The sequence below is a fragment of the Stegastes partitus genome, unplaced genomic scaffold (assembly GCF_000690725.1).
Source record: "Stegastes partitus isolate 25-593 unplaced genomic scaffold, Stegastes_partitus-1.0.2 Scaffold59, whole genome shotgun sequence".
Taxonomy (NCBI): Eukaryota; Metazoa; Chordata; class Actinopteri; family Pomacentridae; genus Stegastes; species Stegastes partitus.
In genome coordinates, this window is record NW_007577790.1 from 625,197 (window position 1) to 651,419 (window position 26,223).

General features: G+C 39.2%; 4 protein-coding genes across 4 annotated transcripts; 1 reads left to right on the forward strand and 3 right to left on the reverse strand.

The window, feature by feature from the left end:
• The first annotated feature begins 1,442 nt into the window (after nt 1-1,442).
• LOC103353060 (ras-related protein Rab-8A-like) lies at nt 1,443-7,740 on the forward strand. Its single transcript, XM_008275823.1, has 8 exons — nt 1,443-1,601; nt 2,164-2,224; nt 3,147-3,207; nt 3,290-3,367; nt 3,481-3,570; nt 3,725-3,790; nt 4,579-4,629; nt 4,865-7,740. The coding sequence occupies exons 1-8, from the start codon at nt 1,478-1,480 to the stop codon at nt 4,952-4,954; spliced, it is 621 nt and encodes a 206-aa protein (XP_008274045.1). The 5' UTR covers nt 1,443-1,477; the 3' UTR covers nt 4,955-7,740.
• A 33-nt stretch (nt 7,741-7,773) lies between these two features.
• cib3 (calcium and integrin binding family member 3) lies at nt 7,774-12,262 on the reverse strand. Its single transcript, XM_008275824.1, has 6 exons — nt 12,196-12,262; nt 11,281-11,315; nt 10,758-10,869; nt 10,074-10,221; nt 8,513-8,708; nt 7,774-8,350 (listed from the first exon to the last, which is right to left on the reverse strand). Exons 1-6 carry the CDS (start codon nt 12,244-12,246, stop codon nt 8,329-8,331), a joined length of 564 nt encoding a protein of 187 aa, XP_008274046.1. The 5' UTR covers nt 12,247-12,262; the 3' UTR covers nt 7,774-8,328.
• Nucleotides 12,263-16,003: 3,741 nt separating this feature from the next.
• On the reverse strand, nt 16,004-18,230 carry admp (anti-dorsalizing morphogenic protein). Its single transcript, XM_008275825.1, has 5 exons — nt 17,936-18,230; nt 17,724-17,854; nt 17,499-17,621; nt 17,219-17,408; nt 16,004-16,428 (listed from the first exon to the last, which is right to left on the reverse strand). Exons 1-5 carry the CDS (start codon nt 18,228-18,230, stop codon nt 16,004-16,006), a joined length of 1,164 nt encoding a protein of 387 aa, XP_008274047.1.
• Nucleotides 18,231-20,093: 1,863 nt separating this feature from the next.
• Nucleotides 20,094-24,185, reverse strand: pnhd (pinhead). The gene is made up of 7 exons (XM_008275850.1): nt 24,134-24,185; nt 23,518-23,613; nt 23,137-23,276; nt 22,516-22,792; nt 21,808-21,989; nt 20,746-20,804; nt 20,094-20,244 (listed from the first exon to the last, which is right to left on the reverse strand). The coding sequence occupies exons 1-7, from the start codon at nt 24,183-24,185 to the stop codon at nt 20,094-20,096; spliced, it is 957 nt and encodes a 318-aa protein (XP_008274072.1).
• Between the last annotated feature and the right edge of the window lie 2,038 nt (nt 24,186-26,223).

Below are 26,223 nucleotides of genomic sequence, written 5' to 3' on the forward strand. Positions count from 1 at the left end.
ACACTTGCCCATTTGTATTTCAGTGGTGTATTGTGCAAGAGGCCACTGCAGGTCTGATTTATGGTGATTATCTTTCCGTATCCCTTTGTCATTGCGGATTCTCATCATCAGTTTTTTTGTTGCATTTAGTTTCTACATTGGAGTATTTTTTTTCTTCTTTTTTTTTCTTTCAAATAAAGAGTCTGCCTAAACTTTTTATTTATGATTTTCCATAAGAGGAGATACTCTATTGATTACATTAAAAAATAATGTAATTACTGAGAACTGATAGGCTTCAAATCATTTGACATTTAGGTGATGCTGCACAGTGAGGTACTCACTTCTGTATACTCTATGCATGAATGTATGTAACACTAACACTAACACCAACATTAACTGGTCCACCAACACAGAGGCTGTCTACAAGAAGGGCCTGAGCCAGCTCCATGTCCTCAGGATGCTCAGGTTCTTTAATGTGTGCAACTGGATGCTCCAGATGTTCTATCAGTCTGTTGTGGCGAGTGCTATCTTCTTCACTGGGGTGTGCCGGGGCGCAGGCATCAAAGCGAAGGACGCCAACAGACTGAACAAACTCATCAGGAAAGCCCAGTCTGTTGCTGGCTGTCAGTTGGTCACCCTGGAGGAGGTGGTGGAGCAGAGGATGCTGACCAAACTGCAGGTCATCATGAACAACACCTTGCACCCCCTCCAAAAAAACTGTGGACAATCTGAGGAGCAGTTTCATCAACAGACTGCTACAACCCCACTGCTCTAAGGAACGTTACAGGAGGTCATTCCTCCCGACAGTAATTAGACTTTTTAATGCTTCAATCTAAGCACATTTGCATGTTCTGTCCACTTGCACATTTCTGTTATCTCTGATATATTCTTGTAAATTTTTTCTGCATTATATTTTCTATATTTTTATCTTATTTTATTTTACTTTATTTAACCTTCATTCTATACCCTACCGTAATATTCTGTGTTGTCTTTTTGCTTTGTTTACCCCTTTGTTGAATATTGCTGCTGTAACAACAGAATTTCCCTCTGAGATTAATAAAGTCAGTCTCAGTCTAAGTCTAACTTCTGCAAACACTTGCACCGGCATGCACATACAAGTATATGTACAGCACGGATACACATAATACCCACATATACAAACGTGTATTTATACATAATACAGAATGTCATGAATCTATAGCCTGATAAAGCATCATGCTTCATAAGTGAAGCTCTGTGGTTTATATTAATGTGCACTGTGTTAGTTAGACTATATATAATGAATGTTGGTGAGTAAGTAGAATAGATTACAATATTCAAGTATCTCAAAAGCAGAATTTTAGAGGCAGTAAACGTGCTCTCTTGTCTGTGGCTGAGCAGTGAACGCCCACTGATTTCAGAGATAAGCTGCTGCTGGATTCCGGGCCAGCAGGGGGCGTCACTTCTTTGGAGTCACATCGCTGCTTCGCCGGGCGGGATTTCCGCAATAATATCAAGTATGGCGAAAACATACGACTATTTGTTTAAATTACTGTTAATCGGCGACTCCGGTGTCGGGAAGACATGCGTCCTGTTCAGGTTTTCAGAAGACGCCTTCAACTCAACGTTTATCTCAACAATAGGTGCGTTTTTTGGGGGATGTGCGCTGTGTCATTCTGTGTGTTTACAGTACGCCGATGGTCTGTCTCTGCGGGGCCGTCTACTTGCTGGCATGTTAGCTATGCAATATTAAAGACTTGAAGTAACTACGTTTTCTATGTCCTTGATAAACAATTACAGTAATATATTTAACCAGTTCGTAGGGTATGGCATGGAGAAATTGCGTTCATGTATGTTTGGTGTGGGACGCTTGTATTAGTGAACATATATGTGTTGTATTATAAACTCATGCCGGTGGCTTTCCTGCCTGCTAGCATTAGCAGTTAGCCAAATAGCTCTAACGTTAGCCTTTATGACCCGTCTACATTCTGCCAAGGCACCGGAAAGCCCGTTATGTATTATTGTTGATTAACACACCCATTGTTAAAGCACGGTTCGTCTTTAATACACTTATTACTACCATTTGTCGTTTATTTCGAGTCCACATATGTCATTTTTGTCACCGCTAAGCCAGTTAGTAAGAGTATACTAAGCTAGCAAGCTAACGGTATGATTGACATGCATGATCCTTCTTTATCCCTGTAGGCATTGATTTCAAGATTAGGACAATAGAGCTTGACGGCAAGAAGATAAAGTTACAGATATGGTAAGTTTAATTCCCTTGATGCTGGAAATGTGACATAATGACAGCGATTTGTCAATATTTGCCTGCCAAAGTATGGTTGATGCACTTCACTCAAATTAAGGGGTGTCCACAGACCTGGATCTGAAACAATCTTGAAGTTTTTTTCGCCTTGTTTTGTTTTTTAAATAAAATGTTAATTATACTTTTGATCAATTTTCTTCACTCTTTATCTATACTTTATGTTTTCAATGTCAAAATGACAGGTGCTATGACCTATAACATTTATAAATTCAGTGCTTTAGGTATGAGATACCTCTATATTGACCTATTCAAAGATTTATACTTCCATGCTACATGAGCTCCTGTTGGAAAAAGTCTAAGATGAACTGGATTATTCATATTTGCCTAAAAATGATGGAAACTATTACTATTAACAATAATTTCTCCAAACACTGTTGCTGCAATCACATTAGTATGTTTTTTATTTAATAATTGCGTTTCAAAAAAGAGCAAGGGTGAAAAGTAATTCAATAGATTTCCTGGACGACACAAAAGCTGCCAGCATTGACAGAAGAACTGCTTGTTATTCACTGTCCGTGTTGAATGAAGTTCTGGTTTTCAAAGCTGATGTCATTGTTTTCTTCTGGTAACTATTATGTGGAAGAAATCAGGGTGGTGACAGTTTAGACCAGTCAGAAAGTATACCTTGCTCATCGTTTTCAAAAGTCTCTGTTTCTGCCCATCAAGACTAAACCTGGAGTTTTCAAACTAAAACAGAGCCAGCAGCATTTTGTAAATTCTCAGTTTTAGAGGTCGTAAAACTCTGGAGTCGTGTGGATGTACACATGGCAGATGATCCGTGTCATAAAATGAAAATGCAACAGTGTGAATGTAGCCTGTGTTTGATGTTTGTTCTTAAACTCTGTATGTCACGTTCTTTTAGGGATACAGCAGGTCAGGAGCGCTTCCGAACCATCACAACAGCCTACTACAGAGGGGCAATGGTGGGTGTCTTCACAGGCAAACATGACTCATGCAACACTTTAGCCATATTGATCCCAATATGTGGTTTACTGTTCTTTACAGGGCATCATGCTTGTCTACGACATCACCAACGAGAAGTCTTTTGATAATATCAAGAATTGGATAAGAAACATAGAAGAGGTATATGCTGGTCCACATATCACTCCATTTACTGTACATGCTTGCTACTGCTTTACAAGCGTGAATGGCACCATGTAGCATTTTTTTAATTACATTTCTCATTTTTAACCCAGCATGCATCAGCTGATGTTGAGAAGATGGTTCTTGGCAACAAATGTGACATCAATGACAAGCGGCAGGTGTCCAAAGACAGGGGGGAGAAGGTGAGACTGAAGTTAAAATAATACCTGGTCAAAGGATTATATGTGATAATATATAATTGAAGTTATGCATTGTTATACGGATATGAGATGAAACAGCATGTCAGAACAATTGGTGAAGTGTAATCCATGTCATTTCCTTCACTTTTTCTTTTAGCTTGCACTAGAGTATGGGATCAAGTTTATGGAAACCAGTGCAAAGTCCAACATCAATGTGGAAAACGTAAGCAGCCACTGTTTCTTGAGGATAATGGTGTATTTTTCTTGAGTCCCTTTAGTTTTTCAGTTAGATGTATCATAGATGATCACTGAAACTTAAATTCTAATTAACATTTTATCAAGAATACAAGCCACAGTTAGTTTTAAATGTGTAATACAACTATATACACTTGGATGTATCATTTATGTTGAATCTCAACCTGTTTCCATTGTTCCTTATGTCCTATTCATTTGAAAATCAAGCTCCTATATGTTGTTATTGAGAGGAAATCTGGTTTTACTTGCCTGAATCGAACTCTTCTGATCTACGTCACACGAGGCAGTCATATTGATGAGGACTATGAGGAGTTGTTTAGATGAATAGTCCTCGTATTTTGCCATTTTCTGTCATGCGTTCACTTTTCAGTTACGTCATCAGCAGGTTATAGAGCGCACCCCACATTCAGTCTTTTGCTGGACACTATAACCCAAACTGCAGCTCTTTTAATTGATTGTCAGCTTTCCTACTGTCTGTTTTATCAGTGTAGTGGTTAAGTTAAAGCAAGCAATTAATAATAATTGAACTTATTCTGACAACACATGAACATCCACTGTGTAAGTTTGTTAGCTTGTTTGGCTAAATTCAAACTCTACCTTATCTACGTTTGTCATTTTATTATGCTCTTCCCAATTGGCCCATTCCAAGCAGGCACACTTTGAATAGGCACTGATGTAGTATGAAATCATTTTGGACCCTGTGACTATTGTGAGTGTTAGAAATATGACAACATGTTTATTTGTTCTGATTCACAGGCATTTTTGACACTTGCCAGGGACATCAAATCAAAAATGGACACAAAATTGGTAAGAAAAACTTCTGGGTACTAAAACTTCTGTAGTAAGATAAGATGTGTAGTATGATAACTGTAACAATAATAATAATAATAGTTATTTAATATTGTAATGTATAAAACATTTTTTAATTTTTCCAACTAGTTGAAAAGATACCAAGGATTTATGTAGAGAAAGTATCTGAACCATATAAAAGCTGCTACTTGGTAAGCGACGGAGCACTGATCTGTCTGTTGTTTTGCTGCAGGAGGGTAACACACCGCAGGGAAGCAGTCACGGAGTCAAAATCTCAGAGCCTCCGAAAAAGACCAGCTTCTTCCGCTGTAGCCTACTCTGAGGACTGATGCCTTCGATACTGGCTGCCTGCTGGCTGGACATAAATGGACTGTGCTCACTCTTAGCACTTCCTTCCCCTTTCCTCTCTTTCTCCCCAACCACGGCCTGTCCTCCCCGTCCACGTAAACCATTATCCTCTCAGTAAGCAGAGGACTTCCCCTCCTCTCTTCCTCTTCTGAAAGCTTCCAGGGGTGCATCTCTTCCATTTTAAGGAGATCTGTTGTCTTCATGGGTCAGAGTGCTTGGTGGAGGACTCGGTCAGGAACATTATCCAGATGTTCCATTTCACACAAAAGACAGGCTCTTACTTCTGATGTTAGTTTCTTTGTTCTGCGCACTCATTTCACATAGCTGGTAGCACAACCAAGGATGGGCACTCATTTAATTTGTGTAGTTTGGGATTGAAATACAAATGTGATATTTAGATCTATTTTTAATATAGCACTCTTTCCCTTTTTATGTGACAAATGTCAACCAGAGGCTGATAGGCTTGAATTCCAGTGAAACAGAGTTTGCACGTTTTCTTTTTCGTTTCAGAATAATATCGACAACAACGTTATCAAAGATCAGAGAGAAATTGGATTAGAGGGTTTTTCACTTGAGTTCTACTGGGTTTGAATGTAGTCCTTGACAATCATTTAATGTGGCTAAAACTGTGTTTCAACATGCCCCAATCACTGCCCCCAACTCTTTTCAGCCTCCCTGCACTAGCTTTCAAGTGCAGGGAAGCAGTTTGGCATTGTAGTAGCTTGAACTTGTGGTGGGGTGACATCTTTCTGTTAAGGTTGTCTCTGGTATAGTAACCAATGAGAAAGCATTGTGTGTGTATATACAAAGTTTGAGTACACTGTATGGAAGTTAAAAAAAAAAAAGAAGAAAAATGGGGGGTGGGGCTTGCACTGCATTGTTACCCATTTGTAAGTATGCTGTTTGAAAAAACTTCTGCAAGTACTCACTGTATACTTAACTATCCTCTTTTAAGTACGGTGTATCACGGTATAATAACCGCTTTGTAATTTAGTTAGGCCTCTTCAACTTAATAGTGGGAAAAGAAGCACTTAAGTTAAAAAAAAAAATGCCAGTTAGAAGTACCTAAAGCCCAAGGAGATGTCCTCAAGTCCAGAAACATTCAGTTTCATATCCCACAAGACACAGAAAAGCAGCAAGATCTCACATTCGAGAAGCCAGAACAAGCTAGAAAATTGACTGACAGAAAAGTTTTGTAATTAATTTTCTCTTAATCAGCTAATTGTCACGGCTCAAAGTAAGAATTCTTTTAAGTGTTAAAGCCTTTAGTTTGATTACTCTGATTCACTGTCGGGCTAAATGACGTCTCTGGTTATTTGATGAGCAATTAAAATCACTCGAGGTTTCACACTGTAAGGCCCTTCTGCCCTTCTGTCCATGCAGCTCTCCTTGCACTTTAACAGTAAATCGTGTTTTGTGTGTAGTCTGTGCCAAGTGATAGTTTTGCGATACAACAATACAATTACTTATTTAACAAAGGCATTTTTGATCTTTTGAGTATTGGTAATGTAATGGGCATATAATACCAAAATTGAACTACACCTACTTATAAATTACTTGAACTCCTTAGCTGTTTCACTGCTAGCGATCCACTGTCCTAGTATTAGTTCACCTAAAAACGTTTCCCTACTTCGACTGTACTTTAATCCAGTCATTTGTATGTAGAAAAAAAAAACAAGAATATTAAGGCTTCCGCCCTGCCAAGTTGTAGTTAAAAGCGATATTTTCTTTCCACATGAAAGCCGGTTTAAAGGTCTCAATTGTAGTATTCTACATTTTCTCATGTTTGTGTTTGATTGTAGCCCTTTTGTTTAACAGCTAGATGGCACCAGAGGCACAATATGCATCTTAGGTGACCACCAAAACTCACATTTTCATCAGTATTTCATCAAAAACACAAGCCACATTTAATTTGAAATGTATGATGCAAACATGTACCTTCTACTTGTATTTATGGTGTTTCCATTGTTCTTCATGTTTACTGCGTTTGTTGCTAGTCTGAAAATTAAGTTCCTATATGCACAACATCGAGGGGGAATGGATTTTTGCTTGCCTGCACCTTTTAAATATCAAATAATTTGGGACCTCATTGCTACCATAACCATTTGTCTTAACCGCTAGTACTCAGTTCTGTCATAGGTGAGCTATGCATTGTGAATCTTGGACCTGTGCATATTTGTGTAATGTAACCTTCAGACATACTTGTAGACCTGTACAGTTGAATGTACAGGCTTTTTTTCTGTTCTGTGTCATTCATTGAGCCAAAAGAGGACATGCTCTGTTTATAGAAAGCTGCATTATTACATGAATGCAAGTGAAGTTTAGCCTGATGGAGGATTGTTGAGCAGGAAGAGTTAGTGCTATCGTCTCGTTCGAGTGATACTGTAGCTTTAAATCATAAACAAATAGGGAGCTGACTATTGTGGGACTCAAGCTGTATCTTTTTTTTTTTTTTTTGCTAAAATGATACTTCCTCTTTGATTTTGTTTTTAAATCATATCTTTTTCTTAAGATTCCTATCACATGTCATAATATACTGAACATCCTTTTTACAGCCATATTTTCATTCCATTGATTGTGAAGTACACAGGGAAAATAATACATTTTGGAAAAAAGTGGAGAAAAAAAAAACATTGTAAATATCACATTAAAAAAAAGAGATCTACTTAAATTGTACTGTACTTTCTAAACCCATATAAAAATGTATCTACAGTTTGTAGATATGTGTACTTTTGTTTAAATAAAATAATATAAAACTCAGCCTTTGCATTTGGATTCAGTATTTTTATTGGCTAAATGACAGAGGAAACTGCTATCAGTTGACCCCATGTTCCAACAGTGGTGCCTGACTGCTTTCATGACAAATGGCTCTCCTTTATTGGCCTGCTATGACCCACTAGAATATTCTGGCATGTGTCTCTTTTATAGTCCAGTGTAACTGGAAACTCTTTAGATACAAAACACAAATCTACTGTTGATGGTCATAACTAATGAGCCTTGTCTTGATGGATTGGCTGATGCCACGGCCTGATGATAGGCCTGCAGTGGCACCATGACTGGTATTATATCAGTTGCTGCAATAGAAGAAAAATTTACTTTGTAGTCAGTATAACAACAAATCCAAGCCATTTACAGTAAAGCTCCTGGTAAAGACTAGTCTCTGTCAATAGGGATGTTTTTGGTTACAACATAAACAAAAAAATCTAAAATTTTCACATATTCACAAGTTGCAAAATCAGTTTTTGCAAGATTTGTCAGGATTTCATTAGTTTCCAGATACTTTGCAGTATTATCAATCCATCCACTGGGATATTTCGAGTAAGAAATGTCCACGATTGCTTTATTGCTTTATATCCTTATGTGGAAGGTGCTGTGAACAGAAATGAGTACATTTCTAGTTAGGATTAGTCAAGAATAAAAACACAAATGAAGTAGAGACAATGCACATTATATAATATATTAATAAAAATTGATACATAATAAAATGACATACTTTCATGTGCTGTATATATTTAGGTTTACCACTGCTTACCTGAGGAAGTCTGGTGCTCTAACAATCATATGCTGGAAATCTTCAAGTGACAGACGTCCATCGTTGTCCAGGTCGGCCTCATCGATCACCTTCTCACACACCATCCTCACCTCGTCCTCCGTCAGCTCATTACGGGTCAGTTTGTTCAGAGTCTTCTCCAGGTCTGACTTGCAGATGAAGTCATCATTGTTGAAATCTTGCAAAAACAATAAATAAATAGAAAAGGAGATTTGTAGAAGTGAAATAATCTCTTTACTGTGACCAATGTTTTCTGTGTCTTTAATCACATTGATTGAATTGGCCTTTTAAAAAAATCCCCCAAATCTTGTCAAGATAAAAAGACACTGTCATCTTATTTACAAAGTAATAATGCAGTGAATTTGACACCTTTTTTTGAATACATGTATAATATGGTAAATTATTGAGAACAAAAAGCTTGAATATCTTTTAATGGATTAAACACACAGCACACCCACTTTTTTTTTGCTGGAGTCATCCATCTTAGTCACCATAGTGAAGCTATGCTGTAACTCTATGTCCTCTGCCTGTCTTTTTCTTCTTTATTAGTCTGAATAATGGATGAAAAGTTCCCCTGACCCATGGCCATGGTGATGTGTATGTAACGTCTTCATCTGTCAGCATTTCTTAATTAGGGGGGGACTCTGTTGCAAACCCAAACTGGGCTTTGACGAGCCGGTTGCCTGTATAAAGAGCTGGTTAATCATTTAAACATTCCATGCACCATCCGTCATGCTCCATACCCTTTCACATCCAGTGCTCCACTATAATGTGGGTGCACCTTTGTAACATACATAATTCCATGGTTATCACAAGGGGTCTAATGGTTTGGTTGCACAAACAATATAGGTTCTTTTTCTGTACACGCTTTAGATACAGTATACATGTTAAGCTTATCTACTGTTTAGGATCCTGTAAACTCTGGGCCCCGTTATCATTGTTATCGACATGATACTTTACGGTGATTCCAAATTTAATAAGAATCCCCTTTAGACAAGATTTTGAACTGATGACATGCATAAGTCAGCTGCAGAAAATCAGACAATATTTCTGTTTAATGTCTGAGACACCACATCTGTAAAAACTGGAAAAAAAACAAACAATGCATGTTGGTATGTGACTGGTTTTGATAGTACTTTTCACACAGCACTGCCCTTTTCAAAGTCTAGATATAGCTCTTCAGATTGCTCTAATATAGAATTTGACCAGCTTGTAATTGATCTTACCTTGATTAGGTTTATGCAGGTTAACTTATTGTGCATTTCTTTGCCTGTTCATGGCTTTAACATATAAAACTTGATTTCTCTATTTTCTCACCTTTATCAAATGTTGAAGCTCAGTTTGTAGCAATGGAAAGGGTTGCTTCATTACTTGACTACATACTGGGTTTGAATAACAAGAATTTAAAGAAATTAAACTAATTTTTAGTAGCTATTTTTTTTTTTACACATATAGCACTGTGATCTGAGGAACAGCAAACACATGGAGGAGGTAAAGTGAGTCTTATTAAAACCAGAACCTTACTGGAACTTCAGTATTTTACCGTAAATTTTGAAAGCATAGTAGGCCTTGAGGTCACGAGGAGCCATCTCACTGAGGACTGAAAACATGTCCAAGAAGTCGTCCAGAGTCATGTTTCCCTCTCCGTCCTCAGAGAAAACCTCAGCGATCCTCTGACGAAATGGGTTGTCCTGGACAGAGGGGACAACCTGCATGACAGTCTGATTGAATGTGAAACTGTCAACACACACACACACACACACACACAACTATACACTTGTGCTTGTTGGGAATGATTGCTTTCTTATTGTTCTAGCTGTTAGAAGATAGTGTTTTGTTTTGACTGATGACTCATGTTCCTGTCTAGTTTTTGTTTTTCTGAAGACAATCAAAAAAAAAAAAACTACAAAAAGAGAAAGTTTAAAGTTGTAAATGACTTTGGGAGAAAGTGAAAACTTGACCAGCTCACTCTCCCTTTCTCAGGGCGCGTCTGGAACCAATGTGTTAACAGACCTGTTTAGCATGTTGTCATCATGTAAAGAGGCATATAATTGACCCATTTCCAACAAGTGTGCCCTCTGGGACCCACCAGCATTCTTCAAGTTTAAAGGAGTCGGGTTACATATAACCTTTCAAAGAATTCTGTCGATTAGTTGGTCATTAATTATGGATTGGGAACACAGGGAGACAGCGGGTCTGCAGGGTGTGTGTGGACCAGTGGGGCTACCTTCAGCTCTGGCATGCTGCCAATCAGCTCATATGGTAGCTTCACATCTGGGTGGTTGGTGTAGTCAAGAGGAACGAGCTGTGGTGCCAAATCCCGATAGCGGTAGAACAGTCTAGGGAACGTTTAAAAAATTTACTTTCAATATTGAATTACAATATGTCTTCTGTACTGTGTAGTGTTGTATCATAAACAAATGTGTACTTGGAAAACTCATTGTTTTCAAAGAAACACTGAAAACCTTGAAAAATCTGGGAAATTTCAGTACAGTAAAGTTCTGAAAGTGATCTCAGTGGTAGCGTGCCCCATAGCAGGACAGGTCTCCTGATTGTGTAGTTTAGAGTTACAGCATGGTACTGTGCAGAACAGAACAAAATTCAGCTGTGTCAGGTGAGCCACATAAGCAATGACTCAGAAAGAATGAAATCCAGTGCCACTACATGGCAAACTGAACATCTTAAACATACATACAAAGCGTCTTTTTGTGGTTTAGCATAAAGAATTGATAAAATAACAGAACACTCACCTGAGAATCTCTTTTCTTGTAAAATATGTACAGTCCTGCAAATAATGTTAGAAAGTTATTTACAGTTACATTCCAAAACAGTTGTCTTCATATAATATAATGCTTAATTATCTTTTATACAGTGATGAAAAAAACTATTCAGATCATTTATCCAAGTGGCACCAGTGACACCACACTACAAAAATACTGAAGCATGGGGAATTCTATTGGAAAGTCTTAATTTTAGTGCAAAAGTGAAAGTACTCCACATGCATAATGACCTCTGTCTTAACTGTGTTATTATTTAATTATTACTGATGCATGTTATCACAGTGTTGTAGTTGATCAACACAGAGCTAATTTTGACTATTGCATATAGTTTTGGAAAATCTTTCCATGTAATCTATTATAAATCCACAAATTCATCCATTTTCTATGATAGACTTTTTGCGTGAACAATATTAATATGACAAATACAAAATATTTTCTTACAAAGGTAACGGAAAGTCAATCAAATCAAGCACCAGAGCCAATACCATCAAAAGTAAGTTTTCTAATGCATAAATCTAAATGTAATTAATATTAAAAATGCCATCATGTTCAGGCATCCTGTCACTAACTTCAACCTCACATCACCTCAGAAAGTTCGATTGTACAATGGTTACAGACAGACGTTAGCAAACAGCAGTTTTGGAGGATGTGACAAACAAAATCAAATCAGCAAACTCTACCAGGAAAGCACTGACTTACCCAGTACATCATTACCCATGTGGCATCGCCTTACATTAGTCTGGATGTTCTTCTTTTCTTAATTACCAAAAAAGCCTAAATAAGTCTGATTAGCCTTGTTTGAGGATGCCGGGTGCTAGTACTGATAGGGAAAGCACAATTTATCCAGACGGAGTATGATGCTGTCGTTCAGAAACAAACACTAACCTGATAGGCATCTAGCTGCTGTGCTGTAAAGATGGTCTGTTTATTCCCCATGTCTGAACACAACACCGCCAAGTCTCAGGTCCATCGCTGCTCCAACATCCACTGCTTTTTTAGCGTGGGTATGTCAGATATGAAATACTCTGACAAAAGGAGGCCAGAGCCAAAGAGGAGATCAGGTATCGGGCTGCCACCGGGCCCTTTGGTTCCCACTATAATGGCAGCATTTCATCGTTTTCTCCATTGTGAATAGCAGCCCCTTTGACAATGAATAAGGGCTGTCGTCCAGCATCATGCCAAGTGGTATCAACCCCCTTTAGTGCCACTCTATGGCCAACGCCTCGTTCCCTGCTCAGGTTACACTCTTCAGAGACAAGGTTTCGTAGTGGGCAAATAGGGTTTTCAATGGGAGACGAGTTTTGTTCATTTGAGAACTGATTATTGGATTATACATATTATAATCGAGTGTGTTTTCATGTTCAGTGTAAGGTCAGTTGTGTCATATTTGCCCTAAGTCTAAGCTGGGAAATGTATTGACTTTGTACAAGAAGTAGGAGTGGAGGCATTGGCATCGAACTTTGCCTTTTATCTTGCTTTTATAACTTGTAACTTAATAGCAGATGTACAGCACAACCTTTCCCTCATGCTATTGACTTAGCATGAGAAATACACAAGGATGACTGGTGCAAAAATCAATGGTTTTTGTTGCAGTACAATTTTCTTTTTAAATGTTTTATTTTGAAGAATCAGCTGAAGGTGGGTCAGTGTTTGTCACTCTGTCCCAGTGAGGAACAGCCTGGGGGATTTTCTTAAGGGGTCTAATGAAAAATATCAGCAGACCTCAACTATGCCACAAAGAATATATTTACTTTTTATTTATTTATTTATTTTTAAACAAATATTAAGCCCAGTTTCCCTGTAAATCCATCCTTAGTGAATGAATTACATGTCTTGATTGACAAACACCAATGTTTAGCACTAGAACAGCAACAGATCGCTCTATATAGTAATGAGCAAAGGAAGTGTGAAGGAGTAACAATGGATATTATTGTAGTTGACTCATGCAGCAGACTGGAGGTTCCATCCCTTTGCAAATCAGGAACTAATATTGCATTTTGCTTCATAGGACCCACAATATTTCCCTGACAGAGCTTGCATTAAATGTGATTAATGTAATGTTTTTTGTACAGGCAACCAATATTGATGTCTGAAATATTTTCCTCTTGCCACCTGTAGACAATAGTATGAGTTGTAGAATTATTTGTATGTGCGTGTGGGCTTTTGAAAGAATGAAAGGATGGAAACACTGATAACTGATATTCTCCTTATGATGCGTTATATTCAGGCTTTTTGCTGGCGTGTGCTTTGATACCATTTTGCAGGAGCCTCAACCTGCTTTCAACCAGTTCATGTGGTTTGTTCTCAGCCAGGAGGATTTCCATTCCTGAATTTCTTCACTTACCAAAGGTTAGACATGCAGTACATTCTGGAAGTGTAGACCTGTACTTTCAAGTCAAACAGCAGTTGGTATGTACTGACAACTAATATTCACTGCTTCATGCTGCGTTTGCTTTGTCATATTTATTTGAAAAGGCAATCTGTAAGATGACTCTCAGGGCTTAAGGCAATGGCAAGAAAAGAAAAGTTGCCAAACAAAGAATTTTAGTCTGAACTTACACCAAAACCGGATAAAGAGGCAAGACAGAACTTTCTGGAACTTTATTGCTCTTTTTATTCAATGATTTCTTCTTGAGATGAGTAAAAAGAATGTATTACACATCAGGACGACTGGAACGAATGTTTGCTTAGAAATTATGATTTAATCTTTAAGTGAAGTGTTTTGTTACTTCTTAAAATGGATTTCTGTGTTCTTGCCTCCATGTTGTTTACTATATCACCAGTCAGAATGAGGTTTCATGTAAATCAAAGACATGTATACATGGAGCAACATGTTTAGAAAATTAGATATTTATGTCTAAAATGATCTCTACGTTGTGTATTTGAAGAGTTGATTTGCAAAACCAGATAACTCCATCTTCAAAAATCTTCAGAAAACCTACTTATCCATCGTCTACCTGAGGCAATATCAATCAAACTTAAGTTATCTCTATTTTTGTCATGTCATTTCTACTGAGTCAAATCCACTCAACTTCAGTTTGATTGATATTATCTCAAGCAAACAACAACAACAAAAAACAGATTTCTGAAAATCTACACAAATGGAGGTATCTGTTTTTGTAAACGAACTCTTCATTTCCTCTTAAAAGAGAGATTTTATTTGGATGACATGTCGGAACATTCATACCTGTTAAACAGAACGTTAGAAACATCCATCCATCCATCCATCCATCCATCATCTATACACTGCTTAATCCTCACTAGGGTCATGGGGGGGCTGGAGTCTATCCCAGCTGGCTCTGGGCAAAGGCAGGGGACACCTTGGACAGGTCACCAGTCTGTCTCAGACAGACAACCAAGCACATTCACATTCACACCTATGGACAATTTAGAATCACCAATTAACCTCAACATGTTTTTGGACTTGTGGGAGTATGCCGGAGAACCCGGAGAGAACCCACGCTGCACGGGGAGAACATGCAAACTCCACACAGAAAGACGTGAACCGTGACCTTCTTGCTGCGAGGCAACAGTGCTAACCAACTGCGCCACCTTGCAGCCCATTAAAAACATCCTGAAAATATAATCTAGTCCAAAGCAGCAAACCACCTCTAACTACAGCCTAACAATAAAAACTAGAATCTTTACAGGGTGGTTTTTGTCACCAGGCTATGGAACTGATGTACATTTATTTGACCAAGTTATGATTTCACCCTAAAATTTCCAACTTCATGGCTGTGTTTACTAGAATCATCTTGCCCGGCCCAGGAGCACAACAGTGTCCTCTGGTGGTAAAAGGACAGAAGGGGGCCAGCTGTGTTCAAGGCATCTTTTCAGACATGAACTCCACTCCATTGTTCTGACGGGAGTTTAATGTGTCGGCTTCATGTCTGAATGCGCACGTCGGTCACGTTTCTGTAAGTTGCTGCATAAAGCTTTAAAACTTTTCTTAGCGTTCCCCAGATGATTTAGCCAATTTTTTTAATTTCATGAAAATAAATCCAGCACTTTTATGAAAAAAAAAAGATGTATTCTCTGATCTAGTGTCCAGGAACTGCTGTGATTATGATTAACTGTGTTCAAGCATGAATTCTGCAGGATCAGGATCATCATTTCAATCAAATAATGAAAATTACTAGTACTTTCTGCAAATTTGATTTAGTTTGAAATGGGTTGTAGTTTTTAACAAAATGGTAGGAAAGATTGCAAGCATTCTTCCAATTTGACCTTTTTTTCTGGAAACACTAAAAAACTTGTGAAGCTTGATTTATTCTTGCACTTCCAACAAGGCAGATGGATGGCAGGATATTTTATTGTTGTTCTTCTCTAATCAGCATTTAGTTTTTAGTTATCAAGCTGTCTTCTTGATATAATCTGGCATTCTGGACATTTTTCTAAAATGACTTTTCAAATAAATTCAGCGTGTCATCCTTTCCAACATTTATTTAGATTCTGACTAATCGCTGACAACACAAAACATAAAATATACACATTTACATCTTTAACAGGATATTACTTCCATCACTGTTATATATTATAATTTATGCATATTTACATATATTACAATGTCACATGTGAGCCTCTGCATATTAATGAGGGTGAAAGGGCAGCTGGCTGTCTGTGTTGTAAGACCTGATTTACATTGTATTTTTAATGAGCATCTGTTCGGCCCAACATCAGCGACCCGTCGGTGTCAGTGGCAGCCACAGCTTCCAGCCACCATGTCATTGTACTGTTTCAACACCACATTCTCATCATCGTCAAAGTAGAGCAAATTGATGGAGAAGAGCTTATCGGGCACGCAGCATGGCGTTTCGATGCTTTTGATCAGCTTCAGGGCATTGATGATGGACTGAACGGTGGCGTGGTTGGTTGGTCTCATGTTTTGACCCAGAGGGAAGGGGCAGGAACCTTTGCAGTGGTAAGCGTTGTAACCCCTGGGAGATACAATCCAGCCCGACCAGCCGATCTCCTCGAAGTCGACGTACAGAGGCAGACGCTGGCAGGGCATAGACACACCTTCCTCCTCGCTGTAGTCCAGAGAGCGAGCGCTGCGGGAAGACGGGCCTGACATGGGGGCCTGGAGCAGGGTGGAGGCGGCAGTGGTATCGTTTGGATCTGGTGGAAGAAAGAAGGACTTTTAATTTGGAAACAAAATATATTCCTCAATACGAGTGGAAGCCATGGTGTAGGCATAAAATAATTTGACATTCTCTAATATTATAAAATTAGAGAACACTTACTTGATTTCAAATAGAAACCATGATTTGAAAATGAGCAATTAGCAAATTTCAGGTGCTGCAACTTCTATGTACATTTTACATTGTTCTATGGCTCTTATCCAGGTTGTTTTCTCCTGACTAGAGTCTTGCTTGTGTTGAATCTACTCTCAGATGTGCATCACTTTGGATAAAAGTATAGAATTGTAGATACAGCGTATCTGAGCCAGGATATCAACTGGCATGTCAGTGGTTTTACAAATTCTTGGTGATTTCGTGTAGTAATGCTCCATTACAAGTCTGGATCCAGTAGATGTTAAATTTAAGCTTAAATAATAGATATATTGCAAATGAAATTGTAATCTCAATATTGGTCAGAAATATTGTAATTAGATATGTTTACCTAATTGTTCAGCCTTGGTGTGAGCCCTGACAAAACCAGGGCAGATTTAGAAATATCTATGATAACTGATTACTAAAATAGTTTGTTTGTAGAGGAGGTGCTGACAGCTGCAGAGAACTTTTCTCATAGATTGATAACAATGCTGAGAGGAGAGCAGGGTGTTGGGAGGCTCTGTGTTTCCTCTTGTCCCCATGATTCTTATCCAGGCTTCTGCTTATCAACAATCAGGCCACAAAAAAAGCCTACAGACTACTTGGAATTATACTAAAGTTGACAAAAATCTCACCTTTACTCTCAAGACTGGCAGAGTGGCGGCCATCATCAGTGAAGAGAACCAACATGGGCTGTTTGCTCTGATGGTGACTGCGTCCTGAAGCAAAGCGGATCAGTTTCATATCCACTTGGCTTCCTCCCAGAGTCTGGACCACCACATGGAGCCCCAGGTTACTGCCTTCATCTATCATCCATGAGCGGACCTTCAGCAAGAAGTTCATCAGTCAAATAAAACACAGTCCTACCTACAGTCCAGCAGTTTAGATATGACTCGAGGAGAAGATAGTACTTACTGCTTGTGTGACTGTGAACACTTCCCAACCAGTAGAGTGAACTGGGATGAGTCGAGAAGACAGCAGCTTCTTCTCCTGTGTGCTGTTGCTTTTGCTGCTGTCAAGCATCTGATAAACACTGACCTGAATGAGAAGGGTGGGTTTTAGAAACTCAAAAGAAGAGCTGCATTTAATTTTAACATCAAAAAGTCTAGATCTGATCCATGTTATACTTTGTCTACATACCTGGCAGAAGTGATGTCTGTTGAATGAGCCCTGAGGTCGCAGCTTGAACAGATGCAGCTCTGCAGTGAGGACCTTTTCGGTTCTTGCAACTGTTGACAAATTGAACCTGAACTCCACCTGTTCACTGCGCACTGCAATGGAAAGTACATGATTAGCAACAAGCGCTGTGTTTGATGTTCTACAGAAGCTTACAGGCACGAATCACATCTTACATTTGTCAAAGAAACTGCGCACGGTATTCCCCTCCAGAAGGTATGGGTCCTTGGTCACACCGTCCACATCAGCAACTGTGTTGTACAAGTCTAGCATGTACTGAGGGGGCTGCTTGTGTCCATGGATAGCCGGAGGGTCCTCCATCCCAAAAACCTCCAGAAGTCTCTTGATCGCAGCTGAACGGACCTCCTGGGACTCTTCCTTAGCGGTGAAGCGATTTTCCAGATAGTTCTCCGAAGGCCGTGCTGTAGAGGTGCACACCAAAACGGCGAGGCTGATCACAAACATCAACATCTCTGGAGGGTGAGTTAATTCCTGGTGCACCGCAGTCCACGAACCGAACAGCAACTTGGAGCTTGAGTGACTGCGGAGTCGTGGAAGCTCGACTTTTTATATCAAATGCCCCTGTTCCCCTCTCAGATCTCCCAAACCCTCGGTAAACAGCAGTAAAGATGCTATTTGGTTGCAAATGTAAATCACCAATCAGCGAATGTAAAGGGAGACTAATGGCGGGGTTCACAAGGTGTGAAGCCCACTGTAGATTTTATTCAAGCCCATTGTCTCCACGTCTGGCAATGAAGGCTCAAAAAAGTAGATTCAGCCTTTGAAAAGCTGGGGTTTTATTGATCATCCAGTATGTTATTGTGGAGTATGTTTTTCCTTGTCTGTATGCATTTTTGAAAATATAAAATCTAAAGCTGAATAATCTCTTGAGGACGCGCAGCCACAGGGGGAGGTTAACAGCGCCTCAATGAATCCATTAGTTTAGAATAATGGGCACAGTGTCTTAGGTGGAAACCAATTACTACGATAAAGAGATGGGTGTCGCTGATTACACTTGGTGAGATTTACATAACTGCTTATCCAGTTACAGCTGGATAATCATCAAATTTGCAGTTTTGTTTTAGGCAAGGAGACGAAAGTCCAGCTGGGCTTGTATATGTATGTATATGTGGTTAAAAAGTTCTGTCACACATTTGCTCTACACAACTTAGTTATTGATATAGCCTACGATAGCCTCCCCAATTTAGTTTTAGGTAGAAAATAGCGCATTTATCATGGTAGATACGCTGAAAAATGTGGATTTAGGGCGAGTTTGCTCCCCATCATCTCTCTTAACATTGCAGAAATAGAAATTAAGTTCCTCTAATGTTTGCCCTGGATTTAAAAGATGGATTTATCTGCAGCAGTAAACTCGCGTATTTTCAGTTATTTGTCAAACCCAACTCAGCTGTTTTCTAGGAAGCAGAGAAATTACGCACCGTGCCATTTGTTACCTTTGATCTTTACGCACGGTTACGCACGAGCAAAAGACAAACTGGAGCTGAAAAAAGTTTGTTTCCTTCACCGTAATAAACATTTAGGAGATCAAAGTTGTTCCTCCTTGACACCTTGTAAGCAAGCTATAAAACTTTTTTTTCTCAGTTGATGACACAGAGAACTGTGACAAAAAAGTGTTTTTTTCACACGTTGATATCAAAACAAGGAGCTATTAACTGCTTGCACGTGTGTTTTTTCAAAGGGACATTTACAGAGTCAGATGGGTTTTTGGACTCCTTTCCAAAGCTCATTCAAAGCTTCATTCAGACCCTTTGAAACTTTAGAAGTCTGGGGATTTGTGGCACAATTACATTTAATTCCAAGGTTCACCAAAAAGGAAAAAAAATCTGAAATGGGAAAGATTGTTAATTGCAATGTGTTTTGTGATGAACCTGATATTATCTAGAATAGTCTTCCAGGTCCTCTAATGTATTTCTCCTGTTTCTGTTTTACGTTGATGCTCCAACTCAAAGTTTATACATTTTTGATTCAACAGATACTAAGTACATTTAATCATGAATCAGACAGTTGGCAGCACACACTCACAATATTTATCCACTGTTATTTTTTGTAAATTGTAGACCACCTTGGAAAAATTTCAAGAGGTTTCCTTTTGTGCCGTCCGGGTTAACTTTGTACAATTGTAAAATAAGAAGTCATCACAGATTGTTGTATTAAATTTAATTACAAAATTCTAATATTTACATAGATTACATATAATACAATAATACTTTAGGGTAGTATTTGGGTTCATTAATGGGCAGCAGGCTACAGTGGGAACAACTTTGGGAGCCTCTGGAAGTCTGCCGAGTTGTTTTCCAGTAGAAGGCGCTGTGGTTAGTTTTGGCAAAGGCAGGAACTGATGGAGAGGACTGTGCGACTCTGTCCATGCTGGTTGAGGAAACTGTGGCTCTCATAGCCCTCAGGAACACATGAGCTGGACTGACTTTCGGACCACAAGTGGCAGATTTGTGGATCAGTTGGACTACTGCAACAACAGATGTAAAAACACAGGATAAATTGAAATACATTGTTACCAGAACAGGCTCGTCTCTATTGACTATTTTTCCCAGTTTATCTCCTCAAACTAAACTTAAATTACAGTTGAGCTGCAAATCAATCCCAGTGAGACATGTTTAATGAAAGCAACTAAGAATAGCCTTTCCTGTATTTGTTCAGCATTTATCTTCAGTCATGCCAGTCTAATTAAATGATGGAAAATCTATATGATAAACTTGGACCCTGACTCTCTTATTCATTTCCTGATACTTCACACAAGCTGACAATAAAACTACATGCCCGCAAGTATCTCAAAACAATGCAAAAGGTAGAAAAAAGACATCTGGTAGGTAAAAGGCAGAAAAAACACATTTGGTGTAGGAATTAATCCAAAAAGCCACTATGCTGACTGCAGACGGTGTCAAAGCTCACAGGCAATTGTTATGAGAGAGCCAGAGGAGGTGTAGGCAGCAGCTGTGTTCGTACTTACCTGAGAAGGCATCGGTTTCCTGTAGTGCAGCCTCCCAAACATCTGCCAACATCTATTTCCTGAGGAAAATTAGCAACACAGAGGGAAGGAGATGAGCACACAGCTGGTCACAAATATTGACCCAGTAAAGTTGGGGGGGGCAGCTGCTAATTAGCATGTTGACCGCTTTGATTCAACACCTGCAGAGCCATTTGTGTTTGCCCCTCTTCACCTTTGGTGCTGAGATGCAATAAACAACCAATACTGTGCCAAAGAATTCAAGTTCTATACTTTCCATTACCTCATTTTTTTGTTGTTGTTGGATAAAGTCACAAATAAATGCTTAACTTATAGTGTAGGAAAGTTTGACAGCTAGTAAGAAGTTTCTTGAAAGAAGAGCTGATGAATGTGTTTAAATCATTATTAGCTTCAGATGTGGCCACAAATGTGTTTAACTGCATTTTTAATGTTACTTTCATTAAAAGAACAAAAAAAAAATACGGAAGGAACTTAAATCAATATTTCAAAATTGAACAAACTTTCCTTCACAGCGGAGAAGAAACACCTTGTTTGCACATTTAAGTTGCTTGGTGGTGTTCTGTTCTGCTCTTTGTTTTTGCAAGAGTGTGCGGCATGAGTTTTTTTATTTTTTGTTTGATTGTTTTTATTTCCATTCTTAATGCAAAGAAGATAAAATTACAGCAAAAATTCAGACTCTGCTTTTACTAAAGTAAAAACTGTGCAACAATAACATGCAATATACGCTGAAATCCTACACATTGAGGACATGTGGTCTCAGCATGTGGATTGCTTGATTGAATGCTGTCTTCCACATGCATGTCTGATGAATGACAATACTTCATTCCTGTCTGGCTCCCTGCTACACTGTCGTTTCCTCTCAATCGGATTACAAAAGAAAGTGTGAAACTGGTGTCACAAGGGATTCACTCTCCTAGTGTTAAACATACCATGCTAATCAGAGAAGGAGTTGTACTTATTGAGAAAGGCTGGGTTTAAAAATGAAGCTGAAGAAGGGGAATTTGAGGAACTCTGTTTCAGTAATTGTGTCTACATTCTACTTACTTTGAGCCTCTCTTCTTTTACTCCATCTGCATGCTGCACTATTTCATAGTAATACTCCACATATGGCACTCTGTAGCATGTTTCCTTCAGCTCGCAGGCTGCCACAGTCTGGATGAGATCCACCTTGTTGGGGGTTTCCACCAAAGCTGAGTCAAACTTCGTGGGCACACAGGAGAATCCCTCTGTGAATGATTGATAAAGGTAAAGATTTGCGCTTAATTACAATCTGTGATTCAACACTAAGTCCACGGAGAGCCCCACCAGCAATATGTGAAAGGCAGGATTAGCTTTTCAATCACTCCCAAACAGAATATACTGAGCATCATACTGTTTGGATTAGTTTGGTTTAGCCTACATGACTAATACTTTGAGGCAAGCGTAATCACAAAAGCTGATTTTCATCACTCAATTAAGTGTATGTGTGTTGATTTAGCTCAGATGTATAACTTCAAAAAAATAAATAAGGGCCTTTCTTTTGCAGTATATTTTAATGCAATTGCAAATGAACTTTAAGTCAGGCTTTAAACACTAACTCGTCAATGTAAATTTAAACTGTATAATAAAGCTGCATTCAAATGTTACTGGGCCTTAAAGTGGGAATCCAGGCAAAATGCAACCAAGATAACTTCCCATTTCCAAATGTTTGCATGTGATTGGCTGCTTCATGTCTCTGTTGTTTCTGCAGGTAGAACACACAAACACACACACCTGGGGATCCCTTGGACTGGGAGCATCCTCCCACGTCTATGACTATCTCGTAGGGAGTGTCTGGGTTGTAGGTTCTCAGTGCAGGGACGCGGATGCACTGGCTCAGCTTGATCTCGCAGTGACACTCCTCGATGACCTCCACCTCCCGGGGTCCCTCGAACAGAAGCACTCGGTCCACACGCATCCCCGTCGGCTCACACAGCTGGTTCATCCCACAGGAGGGCAGCTGCTTGAGCGGCTCCAAGCTCTCTGGAGCGGCGGGTCGGCGGCTCCGCATCTTCAGTAAGAAAAGAGAGATTATTCAACGTTTTTGTCAGACATTTCAGCATGTTTATGTTGCCTGAATGGACTTTAATACACAGTGTTGGCCAGTGACAAGAGCAAGAGGCCAAACAAGTGTTAGTGCTCTTATAAAACAGCGTTTGTCACATCTATTCTTTTCACAAATGTCCATCGTACCTGATTAATAGTGAAACAATCAGTGTTTACCACAGTTCATCAATAACTTTATCAAAGAGTAGCCCTGACAGATGTTGTGGCCCTGACAGAAGTTGTGGCCCAGACAGATGTTGCAGCCCACCCTTGTGGCAGTGCCAGGAACTGACTCAGACTCTCACTTACTTTTTTGCTCCTGAGAAACTCCAGCATTGAGGAGTGTTTGGAGTAATCCTGCTGCCCTGCTTCATGGGATGCTCTTATTGTCCCCCCGCAGTGTGACCTGCACATTCCCACGTCTATGTTGACAGGACTCCCAGAAATGTCTGATGGGTCAGAGACACAACAAATGGATTTTATTAAAATAGCAAGACAGGCCACACCTATAACCTTTACCTAAAAAAAACTTTATAAAACAGAAGTCATTGTTTTAACTTAGGATTTTCGCAACATGTGAGAAGAACTCTTGCTTAAGTTTCTGTTAATGGCGTAGAGACAAATATGTTGGTACGTATGAACTCAGTAAAGGAAGACTTCTTGAATATGTGGAGGAATGTGTTGCTTTACCTTGTCCAATATACACAAAGTGGCTCTGTCTCCTGCAGCACACCCTCTGTGTGAACAAGTTTCTGTGATCAGTGTGTTTGGTCAACACTACAGTCACTGGAAAACACAAGGTGAGCATGTGTCAGGGCCATCAGTGACTTCAGATGGAATTAGATCATAGAATAGCATCATTAACCATAAGCTCACAAGTATTTGTGCAGGAATCAGTTTTCTTCTAGGTCATTTGTTAATAATAAAAAAGTAAGTCCTAATTAGGTGATTTGTTATGAAGAAAATAAAAAACAATATATATATTTTAAGGAAAAATCACTCTGTATTACTGTTTAGTATCCTCATATAATAGATGATGATGTTCAACTGGAAATGTTGGGTTTATATGAAAAAATTTAAATATTTGGTTAAAAGCAAAGTGAACAGATCCCACCTTGCGTTTCAGTTACAAGAATGTGAAAGCATCTCTTAACATCACACAGTCTTCTAATGCTCATGTTTACTCATGTTCTATCGCAAGTAATTAGTAAGTATGTTGGAGCCAGTTGGTGTCAGTCCAGTCAGTGAATAGCTTCAGATAATGTGTCCCAGCTGCAGAAGCATAGAAAAAGCAAACAGTACTTACAGGTCAGGTGGAGGACACACATGAGGAGAAGGAAAGGTCGGGCTACGTCCATGGCTTCAGTTCCAATCTGCTCCTCAGCTGCCAGATCCTGAGAGTCCCTCTGCTCCCTGGTGCTTCTGATATTTATATGGGATAAACCTTCAGCCCCAAATGTCACCCAAAAAAGGCCTAAAGCAATGTGGAGTCAAAAAAAAAAGTGAGAGCTAATCAAATTTCCATGTTAAAGGCCTCAAGGGATGGAGCTCTTACAGTCAGAGTCCACTTCAAAAGAAAACTCTCCAGCTTTTCTGCTTCTGCTGCAAGGAGACCTGTAGCTCAAGTGTGTCGACCGGCCCGAGCTCACCCTAATGAAGTGCTTAAGTAGCCTTGAGCCATTAAAGCGTCACTCTGTCAAAGGCATTAATCATCTTTCATCTCAGGGGGAAGGTGTTTAGCACCTCTGACTTAAAACAGAACCTGGCCCAAACACATAAACAAGATCAGCATGGGGTCCTGAGCCTCCCCTTCACAAAACTCCAGCACCTTTGTGTTTATTCAACATGACACCAAATGGCCAGACCCCTCAGAAGTTCCCTCTAAATCTCTGCTTCTTCTACTTCTCTTTAGAGAAAGTGGGAAGACATGAAACCAAAAAATATTGTTTATTAAACAGGTTTCCAGACATGAAGGTTTATGTCTATATATCTTTTGATGTTACACATACGTATATATTGGTAAAAAGGCTGAGAATGCATTTCTTATTTTGTCAGTTCTAATATTATCTGAACGTGCCACCCTCAGTTCTCTACTTTATCAGGTAGATCTCAAGTTCTAAAAACTGTTTCTAATCACAAGTAAGAGATGTAACCGTGTTGTGATCTTGGCATTGTACTGATTTTCTATTCTTATCTTAACAAAGTGTTAGTCCGTCTTTGATGTGTTGATGTGATCCCCTCATTTACACCGGGATCAACAGATCATCGTTCGGAGAGGCATCGGCCCTCAGACACCTTGATCAAGGTGACACCCCTGCAGCAGTTTCAGTTGTTGATTCCTTTCATTAAGTTACAACAAATCCCATTGAAATTCTACCATAATCCTGCTAAAACCCTTGTTCAGCCCGAGTAATTAGTTGATTTAATTATGTAGCTCGTATGATATGGGGTCACCCAAAACCCTAAAACTCTATCAAGTTGACCACAGTTGGTTTTCAAACTAAGTTTTAGGGATTGCTTATTATTATCCAACATCTTATCCACAGGGGTCAGTGGACATCAAGTTGAAGACTCATTGACACACATCCCATCCCATCTCTAATGGGAGACTGATAATAAAAAATCAGAAGTAGAAAATGAAGTACAGTACTAACGGCAGGTAATCCCATCACAAGATCCAGCACATGTAGTTTGCTCACTTGTTATAGAGTTTAGATGATGAAATTTTGTTTCTGTGCATGGTAAAGACATTAAAGTTGGGTTGAAAGTTCATTCTTGACCTTCCAAACAGCTAAGTAAACTCCCACAAGGAAGGCTTTGTGAACAAAGCTCCAGAATGGCTATTTTGTGGTGAGATTGTTTTGCCAGCTGCTGTTTCCAAGGTCAAGAGTCTTTCAAACTGTGTATTTGACCCACTCTTTATGAATGTGTAAAGGTAATATCCTGTTCTTTAAAATACATAGATACTTGGTATATTTTGAGCAGATTTTCAGATGGATGATTTAGTGTCAGTACATCGATACGAGGGGAGACATAGGCCACAATCTTTTTTTCATCTAATGCTTGCCATAGACGGGCTTCCATTTAAAACTTCCACGCATTCAGTTCCAACATCTTAGATGATAGCGTCATTAGGTTTACCATGAAAAAGCTTATTTTTTTTATCTGCAGGAATAGATTTTTGTACTTGGACCACTAACTGACAATACATTTGTTGCCGATATTGTAGCACAAAATAATCGTTAGAAAATGGCCCATGGGAGCAATCGCACCTGTTTCACTGCAGTCACTCTTCCCCGGAACATCTTTCCCTATTTAAAAACTTTAATTCAACATTGCACGTGCTGCAAGTATCACTGAGGTTGTGATTGGATTATAGTGAGTCACTTGAACATG